Here is a 22561-nt window from a genome sequence, read left to right as displayed (position 1 = left end):
TTCCTTGAACCAGTGGGGGAACAAAATATTATAAATTGCCTATTTCTTCTGTATGTTCTGTATAGAAATCAGCACTGCACTACCTCAGTACATAGCTACATCTCTCAGCCCCCACAGCAACAAGAAAAATAATATTTAAAATTAGAAAATGCTGTAGTAATGGTATCAGTTGGGGGAAAAAACAAGAACTGTTGCCATTCAAGCCAAACCTACAGTCCCTGCTGCCTGTTGTGTCAGCACCACCTGCTGCTGCTTCTTTGCAATGCTGTTGGGAAATCTTAGCTCGACACTGTATTTCACACTAAAAATACATGGGAGGCATGAGAAAGTAAGTATCCTAAGTGTTTCTGAGATCACATAGGAAAGTTTGTGCTGATGCTTTTTGTTGTACAAGGAGTAGAATAAGAGACTGATCGAAATCTTACCTCCCAGTTTAGGCAAAGCTTGCTCTGAAACCAGCAGAGACATCTGGAGAGTTGATTTCTGGTTTGCAAAATTTTTTTGCAGTTGATCTTGTTCAGCACATTTTCCAAATAAAAGCAAATTGGATTCTGGTGCAGTGAATGATCCTGAAAAGATTTGTAGACAGATCTCATTTCACCTGTTGGATCTGTGAATTGTCACAGCATCTCAGAGGGAGGATTCAACTCACCTGACATACTCACGTCCATAAGCATGTTCCCCATCAGCTGAGTGTGCCTAAGCAGACAGAACTCTCTCAGCTTGCCCCTTCTTGCTATTCTTGCAGTACAGTACAAGTCACACAAAAGTTGATGTGCCTCTGCTCTACAAAGGCAAGTCAACAGATATCAAGGCTCCTGGAGGAAGTTTATGTACCTCTCCTGAGATCCCTCTGTTGATTGCAAAGGAGCTCTACCAAACTGATCGCTAGCATGAAATGCAAAGGCAAACCCAAGCTCAAGTGAAACTGACACTGGCAGCTGTATCTAGAGGAAGTTTATATACCTATACATTTTACACAGATTAAATTACGGCAAGTTATTTTCCTGAAGGGAAATGGTTGTGTATAACTGGTATGTTATGGAAATTTACTAGTGTCAAAAACATTGCTAGGGACAGAAAAAGTTACTGGTAATTACCAGAGGGGCTGGAAGGATGGGAAGGACCTTGAGCATGATAGAAGAGGAGAGTCTGATATTTCATATGCAGATGTGACTAGGGAATTCGAGAGAAATACAATGAGAGAGGACAAATGGAAATAGGCAATGCAGTACACAGACTCAAGAAAATCTGAGAAAGTCTGTCTAATATTGTCATTACTACAGTTTCCCCCTGCGGGAGTCTCTCGAATCTGCTTTGAGGCACCTGCCACACTACAGACCATCAGATATCTGAAACCTTCATCTTTCTCTGTACTTTGCCTCTGAAACCATTTGTTGGCAATAAGAGGCAAGGCAACAGCAACCAGAGCACCAAATGAATAAACATTAGCACTGACAAGATGAATTTAACTGTCCTAATTTATAAAACCATAATTGAAAGCAGTTCAGTTCTGCTCTTGAATGCTGCAACTATAGCTGTAACTTTATGGTTTTTCTTATTTTTCTCAATTGTATTCTCTATTTTTCATCTTTCATTTTATCCTGTTTTCTTAGAAAGCTTTACATGTGCAATTCTTGTCAAATGAAAGGCAAACACCTGTAAGTGCCCAAACTGAATACTACACCATTAAACGTTTTCAAAATTGTAGGTAAATATAACCAGCAAAAAAGAAATAAAAAGTAGTCAGTAATGACATGCTTGAAAACAACAAAAGAGCAATGGAAAAATTTAAAAAATGGAATGTTGCTGTTTTGGAATTTTATCTTATTCTTTTTGCAAAATTCAGTGTAGTTGAGAGCTCAAGAAATTCTACATTGAAATATCAGAACATTAAACAACAGAAACAAATTCCTCTTAAGTATTTTAACATAATGAATTTGAGAATTGTAGACCATTAGAAATTAGCAATACTGATATATTTTTAATGAACTGTATTCTTTGTTGTTATAGGGGTAATTTTGTTAGGGTTTTTTTTGTTTTTGTTTTTGTTTTTTGTTTTTTTTTTTTTTTAATTTTAAATAGAAATGTGAATCTCTTAGCCCCTAAGAAATTTCCTTTGGTTTATCACACAATGTTATCAGTTGCAAAACAGCTGGTACACTGTAATCATAGGCCATGACAACCCATTGTGTTCACCCCAACACATTTCTCATTCTTATGTTATTTTCCTATGGGAAATTTCCCTCTAACACAGTTTTCTTCACAGCCACAAAGCACAGAAGTCCTCCTCCCTGCTCCACTCCTCTCTTTCTAGGACAAGGGCCATGGGACTGCAGCTCCTGAAGAAGAAACTCTACTGGGGAACTACCTGCTGACCAGTAATACAAAATCTCTCCTACAGGACTTAGCATTTTTGGCAGAAAACAAATTAATTGATTTAAATACAAATGTATGTCAGCACTAATTAACTTGGTGCTCAAGCGTGTACAAGCTTCCTAAACAAGAAGATATTATATTCCACTGTGACTTCAGAAATGCCTTGAGAAGATTTTGTTACATTTCTCCATTCTCCAATAGCTTTCTCTTGCACTTTTTCCCAAACATTTCTTCCAGCTGCCCCAGTTACCAGATCTCCACATTTGACACTTCCCAGTTCCAGCAACTTCTCAAAATAGTGATGAGGTGCACACCATGGCAATATTTGCCTCCAGCTTTATCCTGCTGCTGGGAATCCAGTCTTGGCCAGTCCCAAGTCAGACAGGATCTCTCAGTGTTTTAGCAAGTGATATCTGAACTAAAGCTAAATCTAATGAAAATGGTGTTTCTTTTACAAATCTTAGTCTCACCACAGTACAACCTTAGCAAACAGTAGCAGTTCAGTTCAAGTTTTAGGAACTCGCATAAAAACCACATTGAAGTATCAACAGCTGTTCTGGTTCTGCTGAAGACATACCTTCATTTCAACCTTTTTTATGTAGGCAAATTGTCAACAGACCTTTCTGAATACTCTTCATTCAGAGTTCTGAGCTATCCCTCACACAGTAGAAATAGGTGCTTTGTGAGTAAATAATCCACACCATTATTCTCTACCTCCTCCAAGAAAAAGGTAGCAGATTGTAAAAAAAGATTGCAGACTAGATGCAGCTAGCACTCTGCCAGTTGAACTATGTTTAGATAAGGAATGTACCATGACTTGGTAAACTAGTTAAATTCTCAGATCTTCCCATCTCTCTAGGTATGCCATAGAATCATAGAAGCCTAAAATCATAGAAACATAGAATCACAGAATGATAGAGTCACTGAATGGTTTAGAGATCATTCAGTTCCAACCCCTGTGCTATGGGCAGGGTTGCCATCCACTGGATCTTGTGATATATACAAAACTCAGATGTTTTTCGATTTAAATAGATACTTGTTATTCACTTTTTAGCATACACGCATTCCTGTTTTGTAAATTATTAAAAACAAATCAAATCCAGACTTACGTGCTGCCTAGCAGACAAAAAGGTCTCCTTTATATTTCTGAGATTCATGGTAATTCCAGTGTGTCAATGTGTAACCGTTTCGTATCTGAGATTTTTTCTGTAGATTTTTTGTAGACAGTAAAAATAATTTGGCATCACAGGCCCTTGAAGTTCAAAGACCTGACCCTACAATGCCAGTAATATTTTGATCTTAGTCTAAAAAGTATTTACTCATGTCAACTCTCACCTCTCTATTGCAGCCTCCAAGCCCATTAGCCCAGTTGTTCCTTTATGCTATAAATGTAAAAATATAATTTTTCCCATCCCTATCCTGATCACTCTTTTTAAAGTTTCTCCAATGTTTTTATTTTAAATATATTTCTAGGTACTAGATACTATATTTCTAGGTATTGCTATTAATCTTATGTACATGGTAACTTTATTCTTAACTTTTCTTCTTTGCTTTTATGTTACAACCAAAAAATCAAAGAGAGGCTTGTTTAACTACTGTTTTTACTTATTTTTTAATTAGATATTTATTTCTGGACAGCAACAACTGCAGTGAGATTTTGAAAATAAAAGACTTGTCCATTACCTGAGTTATTTCCAAGTAGAAGACTGTAAAATTATGTTAGTTTTAATAACCAGGAGAAAAATATCTCGGATAATTGAGGAGTATTTAAGACATAAAGAAAAATACAAAAACAATTTCATTTAAGGAACTGGAAGACAATAGATTGTGATTAGTTGTTTTCAATCTATTACCATGAAAGAAAACATTGGTCACAATAATAATGTTATAAAAATCAAAATGACTGCTTGGGATAGGCAGATTAAAATTTCCAGATGTCTGCGATTACATAAATTTCACTGAGAAAAAAAAAAGATGCGTTAATCTGTATTCAGGTGATCTCTGATAACGCTGCTGGCAGCCTGAACCAAAGAGGAGGCAATCACAGAGAAAGACAGATGGGAATAACACCAATGTTTAGGGTAGACAGGCCTGTCAAAATATGAGACACTTATTTAAAAAAAAAAGGCAAACAAACAAACAAAAAAACCCACAACTGATTTAATAATAGAGTCATTTGGCTTTTTAAAGCAATTACAGTTTAGGCATCCTCTTTGCTAATTCAGTCTGTATCACCACAGGACACTTTCCCTTAGACAACAGCTGCACACTACTCATGAATCCAGGGAAGACTGAATGGAACAGCACATGACTGCATTTTTATTCTTGACATATTCATACAAAGGCTTCAAGTGCAGGAGCCAAGTGAAGTTGAATCTTACTTCTATTCACTTTTTTTTCCCTAAGTAAGGACAAAAATTCTGTACAAGCACACATGATTTGGCATATAGAGCTGAGAATGTGAGAGCAACATGAAATGTATTACATATGCAACCTTCAGTTGTGCTGTTCTTCTTTGTCAAACACCTGAAAGGATTCTGCAGGGAAAAGCAATCACATGCACCTATGGTTTCACTAAGAACAACACTGACACCGCTGTATAGAGGTAGGTAGTACTGACCATGAGAGTGATCTGCTGAGCAGATCCTCCAGTCTGCGCTCACTGAAGAGTTGGCTTACTAAGAAGGCACAAACACATGTGCACAGTTCCACAGTCTGCCTTACAAGGTTGTGTGTGACACGAGCTCTGCTAACCACAGCCCCCAGCATTTCTGATGTGTAACCTATGGAAAGCATGCTCTAGACAGGCTCACTAGAGAAAGCAGTAGGTTTTTGTTTGAATGGCTTTGAAAACAAATGTTAGCTGGCTATTTCAGCAGAGTGTGAATCACAACCAGCTATATGCTTCAGAAATATCTCAGCTTAGCATACAGGTCACCATCACGTGCTAAGGAAAGTTCCCCCTTCGTTTCAGTTGACGATTAATAGAGCATTTTGTGTGAATGCTGGATAATTAGTGTCAATGCTGGATGTTAGCTGTCAATTCACAGTTTCAGATGAAATCCCAAGTAGCCAACTGCATGCTGCAATCACTTGCGTATTCACTAATTTGCATTACAAAACTCTTCAGCTGCCAGTCATCTCAGCTGGCCTCACAGAGATTTATTTGTGTGCATATACAATGGATCTACTTCTTAATGAAATATCTAATTGGAACCAATCTATTGATTTCTACTTGTACCACTACCAACACTTGATTTCCATTACATACAAAATATATTCATTATATAAATATTCTTTTACTGTCTTGTTTCCTTTTCTTCTTAAGTTCATTCTTGGGAAACAGAAAACATACACTTTCAAATACTACTTGTTCTTCATTAGTTGTACTTAGGGTCATTCCAAGTCTTACCTCTCACATTACATTGTTTTATTTCAGTACAGATTAGGACATACAATATTCATACAAAATTTCAGGGGTTCATTGCCCTGCATCTGGCTGAGATTGCATTAATATTCTTCATAGAGGCTCCCAGGTGCCGTGTTTGCATTTGGGACTAAAGCAGCATTGAAACACACCTGAGCTTTGGCTCTCACTCAGCAGCACACTCACAGCACGAAGGTTTTCTTCCTCCCATTTTGCCCTGTCGGTGAGGAGGCTGCGGGTGGGCAAGAAGTCAGAGGGGGACACTGCCAGGACAGCTGACCCCAAACAGCTGAAAGGATATCCCATACCATACAACACTGTGTGCAGTGATTAAGTTATGGTTAAAGCAATGGTTAAAGGAAGGTGGACATTTGTGTTTATGCTGTTTGAATTCCTAACGAATCCTTGAACATGAACACAGAATCATAGAATGGCCAGGGTTGGAAGGGACCTCAAGGATCATGAATCTCCAACTCTCCTGCCACATGCAGGGCCACCAACCTCCCCATTTAATACTAGACCAGGGTGCCCAGGGCCCCATCCAACGTGGCCTTGAACACCTCCAGGGACGGGGCATCCACAGCCTCTGGGCAGCCTGTTCCAGCAGCTCACCACTCTCTCTGCAAAGAACTTCCCCATATATCCAACCTAAATTTTCCCTCCACCAGCTTAAAACCATTTCCCCTCGTCCTGCCCTTATCTACCCTTGTAAAGAGTTGAAGCACTGATCAAACAGTGCTCTCCTGGAAACAGCTAAACATCTGCCCACCAACGGGAAGTTGTGAACAAAGAATTTATTTTGCTTTGCTTATGCATGCAGCTTTGCTTTGCCTCTGCAAGGAGGAGGAGAGGTCACGGATAGGCACACAGACACGAAGCCGGCTGCCCAGGCTCTCTCCGATGGCGGCGAGCCTCCATCCGTCTCCACGGAAACAGCCCGGTGGGCGGGGCCGCTCCGTTGCCATGGCAACCGGAAGTGCCGCGCGGCGCCGGCCCCGCCCAAGGCGACCCGCGGGAGGGGTTGCCGCCCTCAGAAGATGGCGGACGGCGAAGCAGCTCCCGCTCAACAGGAAGGGGAAATGTCGGCGGCCGGCCCGGGTGTCCGGAGGGAGCGGCAGCACCGTGGCAGCGGCCGCCCGCCCAGCGCGAGAGATTTGCAGGCGAGCGGGCGGGGAGGGGCGTCCCGGACCCTCAGCGGGGCGGAGCTTTGACTCAGGGGTGGCCGTGAGGGGGCAGGGCTGAGCGCGGGGCTCTTGGTGGGGCCGTACCCCTTAGGGCCTTTGAGTACAGGGGTGTATCTGAAGTTAGTTGGTAGTCTCTTTTTCCTGGGTCCTCCTTAGCATGTGCTTATGGTCCTTGCGCCTGCGACTTGATATCGCGTATTAAATTAAGGAAAACTTACAAAACAACGTGGTATGCTATTCAGGGCAAAAGTAAGTTGCTAAAAAATGGTGTGTTAGATGTGCCTCCCACTGTTTCCTGAAAAAGAACTTTCCATTGATGTGGCAGCCCGTGTGGTAAAGTTTCTTAATAGAAATATTTGCAATGATATTTGCTAGCCAGTTAGGCTGTTTCTGGCTTAATCCCAGTACATACTTCACTTGCATTTTTATTTTTCCATTTCTACGTTGTAAAATTTATTTGTTTCCCAGTTTTATCAGAGGGATTCTTAACAACTTTATTTCAGTTTATTAGCATTGAAGAGATTATGTGTAACATATATAGGTGTGTGTGTATTCTGAAACTTTAATGTAGGCTGAAGATAACTAATGAGACTGTGGACCAAGCGCAAGTGGAGTACAAGTATCACATCACTCTGGCATGAGCATATTGAGTATTTCTTGCTTTTTTTCCATAAAATAGAAAGGAAGCTGAATTTAGAGAATTGAGAGTTCTCATGTTGATGTCTCTAGTTTTCTGATAACGTGCACATTTAGCATTAGTGTGTCTTATTTCTGTTCCATATGTATCTCTAGACCTCTAAAAAGAGTACTGTTTCCAACAGTTGGCCTTGGCAGAGTTATATGAAGATGAAGCTAAAAGGCAGTCATTGCATTCTGACAAACCAAGGACAACAAAGATGAGTAACTCAAAGGGGTAAGGGACGCTTTGTTCTTCAGACATGTGTCAAATAGGTGCTGTATTAGCTAACAAAATGTTGTCGTCATAGTTACTTTGTCTTCTTTTTGTACAGACAGTGCTCTACAGCAGTTCATAATCAAAAGTTTGGAATCCCTGTAATAATGCATAGTTCATGTCTTAGAATGCTTTTTTAGTCATACTGATCTGGGAGCTGTTGTGTTACATGCTGTTCCACAGTGCTTTAAACCCACTTCACCTAAGATAAGATTAAGATGCTCCAAGTGAAATGCGGTGTTGCTTGTGTTTTTTTTTTCTGCAGAGATAGAACTCAGGTAATTGCTGTGTCAGAAAAATACTGCAGTTCTTTCCTTCTTCAGAATTCAGCAAATCAGTAGTTTGTGTGAAACTTGATGAGAGCTGCTCTGAGTCTTCTGTTTAGGTCAGTATTACTTGAGTAACTAGCCAGATAAATGAGTAGTGGGTTTATAGGAGGTGAGAGAAATTAGGATGACTTTGTAATTAAGTTGTTTGGTGGTGCTGGGTGGATAGAAGACATGTTTGTAGATGTAAAGCCAGGTTTTGCTGTCCTGTAGTGTTTTCAGTTCACATGGGGTTTGAAGATTCAATATAGCTTTAAAACTTTTATGAAGACACCTTGCCAATTCTTAATTAATTGTTCTTTGAATTGTTCTAAAGAAGTCTTTAAATCAGCGCTGTCAATGATGCCATAACAAGGATTGTATTTGGCTTGTCTTTCCTTCTCTGCTGCCAATATGAATCTCCATTTCAGAAGAGGTCAAATAGCAGAAAAAGAGCTTAGTCAGCACACTACACCTTGAGCAGATGCATTTGCATTTGCAAATGCAGATCCTTAGGAAGAGGGAATTTAGCACCAGATGAGAAAATTGCAGAATAATAGTTTGGGTTTCTTGGATAAAACTGCCTAAGATCAGTTATGTAGAACAGAATTTATACACAAATTAAACAAACAGCTCTATTTACCAGTACCTGTCATGAAGTTGCAGCTTCCTGTTCCAGGTGAAGAAAAAGCTGCAATATAGCGTCTCAAATATTTAGTGTGACTGCTATTGGCAAGCACTTGCTCTTTGTTGGCAGTCATGCTGGAATCTGAAGTGGAAAACAGCTGCAGTTCTGCTATTTGCATGGTATCCAAAATTATATATATATATATATATATATATATATATATAAAATTACTTCAGTTGCCTTTTAAATGAGCAGTGTTAATTATAAGGAAACATAATGCTTCTCTTGAAATCATCTACTTGTCTGCACAGTTGCAGGTATAGAAGATGTCTGTGGGCCCTGCTGAATTATGCTATCGTGTTATATAATCTCTAGCACCTTCACCAAATTTAGGACAGTTGGCATAAAAGTACAAAGCCCAGAGTGTGTCAAAGGAAGAAAACAGAAGAGATTAAGAATAGCAGAATAACGCCATGAAAGAGCTTCTAGTGTCCATGACCTAAGTTTGTAGCAATACGTTTGGTGGCTTTTTTTCTGAGAAGAAAATAAGAAGCAGAGCCTTCTTGGAGCTGTAGAATCACCTTGTTTTACACCAGTACTTAAAAACGTGATGTCCTGCTCCACTATATTTTGATTTGAAATGTATTGTGGTGAAACGTTTCTTAAGCCTGAACTAACAAACTGCCACGTAGTGGACTGTTGTGTTCTTATCCTGCCTATGAGCTCGGCTGCTTTACGCAGATCTTGCATTGATGAATTTTATTGTGAAATACTCCAGGATGAGGGTTTACATCTGTACAGCTCTTCCTGGCATATTGCAAACTAACAATGTCATTTGTCTTCTGGTAGCTTACCAACTGGTCCTTGTTCTAAGATAGAATTAAACTGGCATTTAATAATCTTTTTAAAGTCTTTTCAACAATGCCATTCAATATGTTTCTAAGATCATGCAGGATAGAAGTGAAAACTACTACTACTTTGTTTCAGGGATAGTCATAGACAGGAATACCAAGACATCAAAGAAAGTGCCAGCAGTGGCTTCACTAGGCAACAAAATCAGCTAAAATGTGTGAAGAATTGGAAGTGAAGTTAATACTGCTAAACAGGATTCTCCAGTTGATGTTCAGCTTGTATATTACCTTTATTATCTCTGAGACTGCCAGCAGAATTCCACTTCAGGCTTACTCTGTATTAAGCATCTGTGTACCTTGGACAAACAGCTATGATGAGAAGATAAGCTTATCATCAAGGTGGATCTTCTGGAGCATTTTGTCTGGCTTAGAAATAAAATCGTCTTGTTTAAAAAATGGTAAAATCAAAAATATGTCCTTAGTTTGTGTGTGCCAGTCATCTTCATGAATGTTCTTTCATTTTTCTCAACAGTCTTAAAATAGATTCTTTTAGAAGTTTGAGAAAACCGGAGAGAAGCATGAGTGATGACAAAGAAAACCAAAGGTATTTTAAAAACAAAAACCTCATTTAACAATTGTGGAAGTACTTGTTATTTTTTCTGACATTGCTCCACCCTGTTTTTGAAAATGCATTTTTCATTGACTTACTTTCACTAATGGAAAGAGTTTTAAAGCATTGTTGCTTATGAATGTTACTATTCTAAAGATTTTATTCAGGTGACTCAGAATACAGAGGATTACAAATTTCTGGGGCTTCTAACAATCCAAGTAAAATTGTTGCTGAACTCTTCAAAGAAGCAAAAGAACACGGGGCTGTACCACTAGATGAAGCCTCAAGAGCATCTGGTGACTTCAATAAAGCTAAGGTAAAAGTCCAAAGGTATTTTGATCTCTTTTTATATCAGACTCTTCAAAACTCACATAATCACATGAAAGCAAATATGTCTTTCTGTGGTTTGCACATAGCAGAGGATTTGATCAATGCATTTGTGTATTATATGTGCTCAGTAGCTTGTTCTAGAAAGTGATGGGATACAATGCAATTTCAGGGAATCATAGAATCGCCAAGGTTGGAAAAGACCTCACAGGTCATCCAGTCCAACCTACCACCAATATTTCCCCACTAAACCAAGTCCTTTAGTACATCTAAATGTTTCTTGAATGCCTACAGTGATGGTGACTCAACCTCCTCCCTGGGCAGCCCATTCCAACTCCTGACCTCTTGTTCTGAGATGAAATTTTTCCTAATATCCAACCTGAACCTCCCTTGGTGCGCCTTATGGCCATTCCCTCTCGTCCTATCACTAGTTACATGGGAGAAGAGGCTGACCCCCCTCCTCCTCCTTGCCACAACTTCCCTTCAGGGAGTTGTAGAGAGTGATAAGGTCTCCCCTGAGACTCCTCTTCTCCAGACTGAATAATCCTGGTTTCTTCAGCTGCTTCCCGTATAACTTGTGCTCCAGACCCTGCAGGGCTTTGTTGCCCTTCTCTGGACATGCTCCATGGCCTCAATGTCTTTCTTATAGTGAGGGGCCCAAAACTGAACACAGAACTCAAGGTGCAGCCTCACCAGAGTTGAGTACAGAGGGATGATCACTTCCCTGCTCCTGCTGGCTGCACTATTTCTGATACAAGTGAGGATGCCGTTGGCCTTCTTGGCCACCTGGGCACACGGCTGGCTTGTTTAGCAGAGCGTTGACCAACACCCTCAGGGCCATTTCTTCCACGCTCTTCCAACCACTCAAGTCTGTAGCGTTGCCTGGGGTTGTTGTGGCCAAAGTGCAGGACTTCGCAGAATCGCAGAATTGTAGGGGTTGGAACTCCGTGCCATTGACCTTAGCCAATGCCAGCTTCTCCAGGAGAACACTGTGGGAGACAGTGTCAAAGGCTTTGCTGAAGTCCAGGTAAACTACATCAGCAGCCTTTCCCTGGTCTACCACGTGGGTCGCTCGATCATTGATGGAGATGAGGTTGGTCAAGCAGAACTTGCCTTTCATGAACCCATGCTGGCTGGGCCTGATCCCTTGCTTGTCTTGCACATGTTGTGTGGGAAGTTTTGTTAGGAATCAGCTTGAACTGGGATTATTTGCTTCATTTTTTATTAAGTTGATTTTAAAAAATCATCTGCAGTCATCAAAATGTCTGGTTTGAATTACTTATGTTTGAAAAAGTGTACAGACTAGAAACTAATATTAATCCTATACAAATCACTAGATGTATACTTTCTAAACAGAAAATCTTAAGTTAGAATTGTTTGCTCTTTATCATGGAAGCAAGCTTGCTGTTGTTTTTAATTGTACCTTGATAAATTTAATAAACTGTTTCAGATATCTTTTCAATGAGCTTTACTTTGTCTATTTTTCAGTCATTTTCTGGTGGTGGATATAGATTGGGTGACTCATCTCAAAAGCACTCTGAATATATATATGGAGAAAATCAAGATGTAAGTACAATTCTGAATAGCCATAAACAGTGTCCCTGATTGCTGCCTGCCTTTACTGTGTCTACAGCTTAAAATACCAATATTACTGCAGTTATCTATGAAGAAGGACAAATATCTAAATATTAGAAATGTATTCAGTAGAAATTAATTGAAAGTGTTCCCAGAGGAAAAATATTTATTTAGTAGATACCATTAAAGGCTGTGTTATGGATATGCTTGACAAGAGGACTGGGTGACCATGTGCAACTTTGGGAACTTGAGTTGCTGGGAGCATTCTGATCTCCTGAGCTGAGTTGTGAAAGCAGAGGTTAGAATTAAAAGCAGAGAAGAGACCTGTAGGCATTCACAGAACTGATCTGGGTTAATTAAAATCCTTTGGTAATTAGTGATTTATAATTAGTGTTTAATATTTTTTGCTCTGTATACATACTGGAAGTGACAGTTACTAGTAGATACCTACCACCTGACTATCTCTACCATGCTTGGTAAAATAATAATAATAAAATAATGTTTTTTGGGTAGTTCATAATTTAGAAAAGCGAGTCGTCTGTATGTTAAATGATACCACGACTTTATTTTGCCAGTTACCTTTTCCCTAGTGTTAAGACCATGCAGATAGTTGAAATGTAGGAAAGCTGGAAAAATGAAGGATTTCTTCAAAACTTTGGGGAGTGATTGCCTTGATTATGACTTGAATGCAGTTAGCAGGGTGATAAGTTATCCATGACTTCACAGAATAGTTGAGACTGGGAATGTCTTCATTCAGGTCACCTGGTCCAAAGCTTCTGCTCAAGGAGGTACACCTACAGCCCAGGGTGCCATGTTCAGGCAGCTTTTGAAGATCTCTAAGGAGTAAGGAGGAGATTCTATAACCTCTCTAGGTGGAATGTTCTATTGCTCAGAAACCTGCAAAGTAAAGAAATGCTTCCTGATGTTCAGAGCAAACCTCCTGTATTCCAGTTTGTGCCCACTGGCTCTTGTGCTGGCACTGAGCACCAGCATACGCAGCCTGACTCTGTCTTATTTGCACCTTCAGGTATTTACAGACTGATGAAATCTCCCTGAGCTTTTGCTTCCTTAGGCTGAACAAGCCCAGCTCAGTGTCAGACTTTCCACATAGGAGAGGATGCTCCATTCCCTTCATCTCTGTGACCCTTTGCTGGACATTCTCCATTACATTTGTGTCTTTCTTGTACTGGGGAGCCCGAAACGGGACACAGTGCTGTAGATGTGGCCTCCCAGCCACCTGCTGGCAAAGCTTTGCCTAATACAGTCCAGGATACCATTAGCTGCCTTTGGTGCAAGGGTGTACTGTTGGATCATGTTCTACTTGGTGTCCTCTAAGGTTCTGCCAAGCTGCTTTCCAGCTTTTGAACTTGATGAGGTTCCTGTCAGCCCTTTTTCCAGTCTGTTGAGGTGTCTGTGAATGCCAGTGTGATCCTCTGGTGTATCAGCTACTCCTCCCAGTTTTGTGTCATCTTCGAACTTGCTGAGGGTATACTCTGTTCTGTTGGTGAGATCACTAACGAAGATTCTAAGACAGGACTAAACCCACTATTGGCCTGTGGAGTACATTGTTAGTTACTAGCCTCCAATAGACTGTTCCACTCATTGCCACCTCTGGGCCTATCTGTCCAGCTAGTTTTCAGTCCAGCTCATTGTTTGCTCATCCAGCCCAAACTTTGACAGCCCCTCTGTGAAGATCTCCAGGTGGGCAATGCTGACTGTTCTCCCCTCATCTACCAGACCAATCACTTCATTACAGAATTTGGTCAAACACAGCTTCTAGTTGGTCAGTCTGTGCTGGCTGCTCATGATGAATTTGATTTCTTTCCTATGCCTGGAAATGATTTCCGGGTTTAGATGCTCCAGTCTCTTCCCAGGAATTGAAGGGTGAGGCTGACTAACAAGTAATCATTTGGCAAATTTGTTTCATTTCTTATGGTAAGCAGGTCTTAACCAAAGACTTTTTCCCCAAAATGCATCTGAGCTACCACAGACATGCTTAAACTCTGTTCCAGATTTACTTGAGCACGTTAGTGATTTTGAAACCAAGCAGTTTTCTCATCCTGCCTATTAACCAGCTGAAAATGGATTTGAGCGTAGTGGCAGTTCTGTGAATGTCAGCCTTTGCTTTTTTGATGGAAAATGCTTGAAAACAAAATTAATTCAAAATGTAAAAGATAGTTATGTTAATACCTCTGAAGTATTTATTTTTTGTTAATGGCAATTAGTTTTCTCTAGACACGATTCAGGTTCCAGACTGTCTTAAATTTTGATGCTAACTCGAGGCATGGTTATTTCTGAGAATAGATAAGCTAAAAGAATCCCGTTCTTCTTTAATAATAATATTCAGTTCACTGTGTCTTAATAGTTTTTTATATAATCTGTGTACCATTTGTGCTAGAGTTCTCTTTGCAAATTATTTTCAGTATGGTGGAAAATGCATGGTTTCCCTTTATAGCAGACTAACTAGTGGGAAAGAAGGCTCAAGTTAGACACAGTGTGCCCACCCACAGCTGAGAAAGTGCTGATTTCACTACTTGAGAAACAGAGTGAGGAGGAAAAAGAAAAGTTTTGTCCATGTTTGCAGTCATCTTTTGCGTGCTTTCACGTGAGTGGCTGAAATTTATTGAACCATTCTGTTGCACAAATTATAAATAGCTGGTTTTGTAAATCCTCTCTATGCAGGTTACTCACATCTTCTCATCTTGACACTTCTTTGCTGTACTTGACACAATTTGTGGAATAGTCTACTCTGACTCAAGATCGAATGTGGGAAAAATCAGGTCATCTTTTCTTTTAAATTATTCCTCATTTTCTTCCTTATACAGTTTAAATGCATCCTAGCTGATAATATGAAGATAGTGGAAACATCAAAAGCTTTTATTTGCCAGTTTTTCAGTCTGAGCATGAGTTCCAGTCGTCTTTTCCCTGTGTCTTAGATGCAGCTTAAATTCTTCCACTTATTAGTAAGAAAGAAACAAAGGTTATTATACAGCTAGTCTCATAATGTTTTAAAAAAAACAAAACAAAACAAAACCTAAGGTGTTAGACTGGAGGACAGTCTAGTCCAGGCTCTTGTTCCCACAAGCCAGCAGAATCAGTAAGTTGGATCAGGGAGATGCTCCAGGTTAAAAGCTAATCTTTTTCTCCCTTTCTCCTTGTCAGATTTATTTTGTTCAGGATCATGTCATCGTGTGAAAGTGAGGGAGAGTCAAAAATACAAAGTCTTCTATACCTTCCTATTCAGATGAGTGGCTACAGTTGATCTTAGGCTCATCAAGACAGGAAAAATGAGAGAAGCTAAAGGATGTGGTTTAGGTTGGGATCTTATGTCATGGCATGCCAGGAAATGATGCCTTCTTTCCTCTTAAGTAATCCTTCTGCTTGTTAAGTAATAGCCTGCTCTGCTGAGCCAGAAGCACATTGCAGTGGGGTTACCATTATTTGAGATAGGGCCAGTTTTCTAAGCACAGTTTTACTGGAAAGCCTGATCTTGCTGGGATCTTGTTAGTTGCAGGAAAGAGAAGTGCCGACTTCTGAGAGCTGCAGTGTCTCCAGTGATACAGGCTTTGGCTGGTGCTATGTGCAGGCAGCAAAAACAGAGGGGAGTGAAGGAAGCTGGTGTCCAGGATGCAATGCTCAGAATTTAAACAGGGTAGAGCCAGTATCAACTTTAACTGCAGTTAAGCAATTTGAGGAAATAGCAATTATAGCTTTAACTGGTATATCAGCAATATTTTGTGAATGTATGCATTTATTTCTTGATTTATTAAGAAGTGTTTACTGCTTTTAAAAGTAGTTGAAACACTGTCAAGCTCATTATGAAGTCATTGCATATTATCTGTATGTCACAAATAACAGATTAATAAGAGATTCTTTATTAAAAATGTAAAAATGGTCTTGGAATAAATGGTAACCTGTAGGAAACTGAATTACCTGTGTATATCCTCACTTTCTGGAACTTCAATGTTTTTCCCTCAGGTTCAAATTTTGCTGAAACTGTGGAGGAACGGCTTCAGTTTAGATGACGGAGAATTGAGATCCTATTCAGACCCAATAAATGCTCAGTTTCTTGAGTCTGTTAAAAGAGGGTGAGTTAAAATAGCAATTTTATTGAGGCACATCCTTTAAGTGAAGTGAGAAAAAACTGCTTTCTCAAAATGATTGTAATTATTAAAAACTCAAGGTTTCTGCTATGTTTGCACCCATAAAATGAGTTCCGTATTTGTCATGAAATGCATAGAGTACTTCAAAATTTGAAGTTTTTTGGTTTCTTACTCATATAGGCTGTTAGTTCCGTGTATTTTGTTAGTGATTTCTAGGCTGATCTTTTTTCTTCATTTTAATTTTTCATTTTATCTGTCATTTTGAGATGAAATCAATTTGTAAAAACAACTGGGCACCTACAGCTTTTAAAGTAAGCAGAGTACAAGCATGAACTTGTGCTGTGTAAGATATTTGTGTAATTCTTCATTGCAGTAGAGCGTAACTGAGGGCCTTGTTTTGTATTAAGGGAAATTCCTGTGGAACTGCAGCGACTTGTTCATGGTGGCCAGGTTAACCTGGATATGGAAGACCACCAGGAGCAGGAATATGTGAAGCCAAGACTGCGATTCAAAGCTTTCAGTGGAGAAGGGCAGAAACTCGGAAGGTAAAAATCACTGAGTTCTGTGTCCGTATGTCATGCCAAAAGCTGGATTGAATCAGTTAGGAGGCTTTTGGAGAACTAATCAGGTGATGAAAGCAATATGAAATCATTTTGTGCCACCTTGATTTCAAGGTCCCAGCCCTGATTTTATAGTCACTTGTAACCGTGGAAGCTTATACGTAATCTTACTAAAAGGCAAGTCTCACTTCTGTGTCCTGGACCTGCTCTTAAACCTGCTAGATGTTTGTTGTAAATACAAGATTTCTCTGCCTATTCTTATGTATAACTTTGTGTATATATATACATTTTTCTACCAGTGGAACTGGTACCTAATAATGCAGAAGTCATTCCTGTGTTTGGAATGTCTCCTTTGGTCAGATATGCATCATCTCTGTTCAGATTAAATTACTATCATAGTAAACAGTTAAGTGACAATTCTGCCAGTGAGCAGGCTTTTTACATAACAATTATCACTTTTATAGCATCTTCTCCCACTGATTTGGTATGAGCTGTTGAGTTGTGCGTATTCCTAGGCTTCTAATTATGATTATGTCTATTCATATGATATATTTGTTTTCCAAAAAAGATACTAACAGTATGCTGTTGTACTTAATGCTGGGGAAGAAGAGGCTGAGGGGAGACCTTATTGCTCTCTTCCAATACCTGAAAGGTGATGGCAGCGAGAGCAGGACTGGTCTCTTCTCACTGGTGGCAGGTGACAGGACGAGGGGAAATGGCCTCAAGTTGCACCACAGGAGATTTAGGTTGGATATTAGGAAAGCTTCTTTCCAGAAAGGGTTGTTAAACACTGGAATAGGCTCCCCAGGGAGGTGGTTGAGTCACCATCCCTGGATGTGTTTAAAAACCGTTTGGATGTGGTGCTCAGGGACATGACCTAGCAGAGGGCTGTTAGTTAGGGTAGTATGGTTAGGTTGTGGTTGGATTCGATGATCTTTAAGGTTTTCCAACCTGAGCAATTCTGTGATTCTTTGTAATTCACTAAATGCTTCTTAGCAGTTTCCAAACTGTATGTATGTATCCTATGTTTTTTTGTTTTTTTTTTTTAAATCAGGAAATGTGCTCACAAGAAATAAAAAGGTGAGAAATAGGAGTAATTCATACAAAATAAACAATTTTGTACAGTAGCATCTTCACCTGAGCACTTTCTTGGGCTACTTAAAGAAATACAGCACAAAAACAGGTGGAGAAGAGAGGTTGTACATAGAAGAACGTACACACCCATTTTAGAATTTTTTTGTTTTGGTATCTTGTGCAGTCTTAGCTATTTAAGCAGCGAAAGAAAGGAGCCAAATAGTTATCTCCAATCAGATTTGTCTTATTTGTATGCTGTGCAGGACAAAGAATGCAAGCTTTCTATGCAGTGTTGCCAATTATCTGCTGATATCATTTGTGCTCTAAAAAGGTGGGGTATACCCAGAATTGTAAAACATTGCTCATGACAGCAATTTCTAAATCTCTAGTTTGGGACAGTTAGTACAATATAATGGTGTGTGATTATTCTTTTGAAATTCAGTCCATGAGTTATGATATGGGAATCCTAGTTCCAGAGACTGTCATTTCATGTTCTGTATGCTTAATATTTCAGTTCAGATATTTCAGTTTGTACCTGTTTTTTAAATTTTTAATTTAATTTAATTTTAAAACTGTTTTTTAAATTTTACCTATTTAATAGCAGATAAAGGTAAGGATCTACGCAGTTACAGAAAAAATATATGTGGAATTTTAGTCTTTGAAAAGAAATTATATAAGTATTGTTTATTTTCTTTTGGTTTTTTTTTTCACTTGTCTAGTCTTACACCTGAAATAGTCAGCACACCTTCATCTCCAGAGGAGGAGGACAAATCCATTCTTAATGCACCTGTTCTGATTGATGACTCTGTTCCAGCAACTAAAATTCAAATCAGATTAGCTGATGGAAGCCGATTAATACAAAGATTTAATCAAACACACAGGTAAATTAATTTTACATCAATAATTAATTCTTCATCAATCAGTCCGTGATTCTGTGATTCAGTACAGGTGACAATAACTATTTTGGTAGGTTTGTGCTTTATCATCAAATGAGTATCAGCAAGGCACCAAAAAGGGGGAAATAAAATTCCACCAGAATATCACAGATCTGCATTGTTTTCGTAGACAGAGATGTATTGATAAATTGACCATCAGAGCAAAACTCTGTAATTGAAAACACAGGATATTTGGTAATTGCAAAGTCACAAACTTTCCTGACTTGTGATGCCCTGTGACTTATAAAGACTCAGTACCAGCCATAATGAGTGTCTGTGTAGGTATAAGATCCCCTTACTATTCCTGAGGAAGCTGACCTCTGGACAGCCTTTCAGTGTAGTCATCCCAACCCGGAGCTCATTGTGGGAGAAGCCAGTGACTGACTTGGATGACTCTGTGAAGGCACTTTGTTCTGAGGTGTTATGGAGATAAGGTATTCCACAGTATAGGCAGGGTTGCTCCTATAATCTGGAGCTCCAGCTTTCTATTTCACTGTACTTGAAGCTGCCTAAACTATGACTGAATAAGATATGGTTTGTAAGTGTAGGCTGATTCCTGTAGTCAGAAGGGTATATGGTCACACCATACTCATTTCAGTTCTGCTGTGTGGCTGGGCTAGTGCTGACAAACAATGGATGGTTGTCTCCTAGGGATGGGCAGCATGTGAAACTTGGTGAGTGTTTAGATTCATTAGAACAGAATAGGTCAGTAAGAAGGGACATTCAAAGATCATGTAGTTAAACTGCCTGACCTCTTTTGGGGCTGCCCAAAAGTTAAACATATTGTTGAAGGCATTATCCAAAAGTGTCTGGAATGCTGGAGGAGACATGGGTCATCAACAACCTCTTTAGTAAGCCTGTTCCAGTGTATGATGACCTTCACAGTGAGGAACTTTCTCCTTATGACAGGTTTGAATCTCCCCTGGCACAGCTTTGTGCTGTTCCTACAGGTCCTGTGAACGGTTACCAGGGGGAAAAGGGCCAGCAGCTGCTAATTGCTCAGTGCTCCAGTCCCTCTAAAACCCTCTGGAAGGCCTCTCATCCCTCTCAGTTTAGCATCATCAGCTAACTTCTGAGGATACACTCCAGTCCTGCATCCAGATCATTGATGAAAATGTTGAGCAGACTGTAGAATGGAGCCCTGGGGAACACCGCTGGTGACCGTCTGCCAGCTTGCAGCTCCATTCACTACAACCCTGTGCATGCTACCATCAAACCAGTTCATCAACCAGCATGGTGTGAAACTGTTTATCTCAGAATTGGTCAACTTGTCCAGAAGGATGCCATGGGGAGCAGTATGAAAGGTATTAATGAAATCCAAAAAGATTGTATCCACTGGCTTCCCTTGATGAACTGGTGTTGACTATCCCTGATAGTATTTTTGTTGTTTAAGTGCCTTTCAATGTCCCACAGGACAATCTTCTCTGTAACTCTTTGGGGGACTGAGATTAGATCAATAGGTTGTAGTTTCTTGAGTCTTCTCTCATGCCCTTTTTGTCGATGGATGTAACATTGGCTAGTTTCCATTCAGCAGGGACTTCTCCTGACTTCCATGACCTCACTTAAAATTCTGAGAGAAGTCCAACTGTAACATCTAATTCCTTCAGTGCTCTGGAGTGAATCCTGCCTGGCTCTGTAGGCTTAGGAATGTTGAGCTAATACAGTTGTTCCCTTACAATTCCACTGACTACAGATGTAAAGTCAGGGTCCTCCAACTCTGGGGTCCTGGCACCCCAAAATCTATCATCGCTATTAAATATCGAGGTGTTAAATGCCTCTGTCTTTTCCTCCTTATTCAGTGTCCATCTGCTCCAGTCAACTTAGTAGGCTGTTGTTTGGAGCTTGCCATCAATTTTATTGACATTGTTGGGGCATTATCACAAATGGTGTTGGCCAACATCATTTATTTGTCTAAGAGATTGTTTTAGAGCAAAGTTCTGCGAAGTTATGCTTTGCACTTGCTGTTCTACGTGGCTGAGAGAACTTTGAGCAGGAGGCAGAGATTTGGGTAGTGGTTCTACCCATGCTTGACAGCAAGCAAGGCTCAAGTTAGCCCACTCCAAAATCTGCAGTGTTGTGTTAGAACACAGCTGAAACTGGGCTTGAATCTTGCCTTGAAGGTGATCTTAGTATTTTAGTGTGGACTCAGTTTCTTTGCAGAGCTGTTATATGGCTTTAAGAGTCCACCTGTTCTCTTTCTTCTTCTTCCATTTCTGTCTCAGAATAAGGCCAGAGCCAATGTGCAGCTTTCTTCACCTGACAAAATACATAGACTACAAGAAGGTAATTTTAGCTGAGATGCCAATAGACAAGAAGTTTCAGCAATAATGTCTCATACTTAGTAGACTTGATAGTACCAGCCCAGGCTCTTCCTTCCCAGCACCAGTTGGAGAAATTACTTAACAGTATGGCTGCTAGAGAGGCTCTGTAATCATGATGTTTTATGTTCTCTGCATTGAAGGGTAGAAGTGGTAAATTCCCAGTCACGTCTGTAAGAATGGCTGTGTTGACAGAAGCTTATTCAATAATTGCTAGTGTTCTCTTAGTTATTTTTGCTCATGCATGATCAAAATGGCTTCCTGAAATGCATTGCTTGCATCATAAGCCTTGAAGATAGAAAGTTAAAGTCCCTGCTTATTTGGTTACAGTAAATCTACCTACTTATCGTTCAGTAGACCTTCAAAGATGTTTTATTGCTGAGTTGTTTTTATCTCTAAAAATCTTACTTTCATCCATGTCTTATAAAACTAAATTATTAAAACTAAATTGTATTTGCTATGCTGTGTCTGTTTCATGAACTGTTGTTTGCTAGTTCAATACTAAGTGAAAAGAGGGGAAACCTACTTGCTATTGGGGTGCATTAATAATTCCCCTCTGCTTTCTCATCACCATATGTTATAATAATGGAAGGAAAAATCTTATTTTAACCTTTTTGGTGTATACTAATTAATATAGGGATTTTTTTTTTTTTTTTTTGCAATTGGAATTGAAAATTACTTGACTTCTTATGTTAAATATCAGTTTACAATGCACTTCTATGTTGATACTTTTATTTCTCTTATTTGAGAAAACAAGAGGCATTAAAATTAATTCTTCAGGTTTTGCCTATAAGAAGTAAAGCATTTCTAGGCTGCAACCCATAGCACTATGGATGAAATTGAAAAGTAAAACCAGTAGGACATACTAAACAGTTTTTCAATCTGTTAGAAGGTTGTGCTGTCTTCAGAGATTCAGATTGGAATGGAATCATACACAGCTTTCATGTCCATATCCCTTCCACAGGATTAAAGATATTCGAGATTTCATTATCCAGTCCCGTCCAGCATTTGCAACAACTGATTTTGTTCTTGTGACGACCTTTCCAAATAAAGAGCTAACAGATGAAAGCCTGACACTACGAGAAGCAGATATACTTAACACTGTGATTCTCCAGCAATTAAAGTAATCTTAGAGTTGTTGCTAACAGAATGGAGTATGTGCTGTATTGTCATACAGTGTTTTCAGTAGATGAAAAAAAGAAGGATCAATGTCTTCATTCTTCCACTTCCATAGATCAGATTTTTAGGTTTCGTGTCTTCCAGCTATAGCATATCTTGTTTTAATTTGTCAGCATTGTTTAATCCCTTCTCAGTGTTAAATTGAGCTTCCCTT

At 39.5% G+C, this 22561-nt stretch overlaps 1 protein-coding gene across 3 annotated transcripts; it reads left to right on the top strand.

Annotated features, from left to right (window-relative positions):
- Nucleotides 1-6843: 6843 nt before the first annotated feature.
- Nucleotides 6844-22355, top strand: UBXN2B (UBX domain protein 2B; the record flags this gene model as incomplete). Of its 3 annotated transcripts, none has more annotated exons than XM_079533578.1 (9): nucleotides 6844-6966; nucleotides 7812-7903; nucleotides 10259-10330; nucleotides 10493-10652; nucleotides 12152-12229; nucleotides 16217-16326; nucleotides 16749-16886; nucleotides 18695-18856; nucleotides 22193-22355. In XM_079533578.1, 9 exons carry the CDS (start codon nucleotides 6844-6846, stop codon nucleotides 22353-22355), a joined length of 1098 nt encoding a protein of 365 aa, XP_079389704.1. The 3 variants fall into 3 exon arrangements, with proteins under 3 accessions (XP_079389704.1, XP_079389705.1, XP_079389706.1); XM_079533579.1 differs by having other exon boundaries at nucleotides 22137-22263; XM_079533580.1 differs by lacking the exon at nucleotides 6844-6966 and adding an exon at nucleotides 7222-7239.
- Between the last annotated feature and the right edge of the window lie 206 nt (nucleotides 22356-22561).

Source organism: Tetrao urogallus (genome assembly GCF_951394365.1).
Source record: "Tetrao urogallus genome assembly, chromosome: 3".
NCBI lineage: Eukaryota > Metazoa > Chordata > Aves > Galliformes > Phasianidae > Tetrao > Tetrao urogallus.
This window is presented reverse-complemented; position numbering and strand designations above follow the sequence as displayed.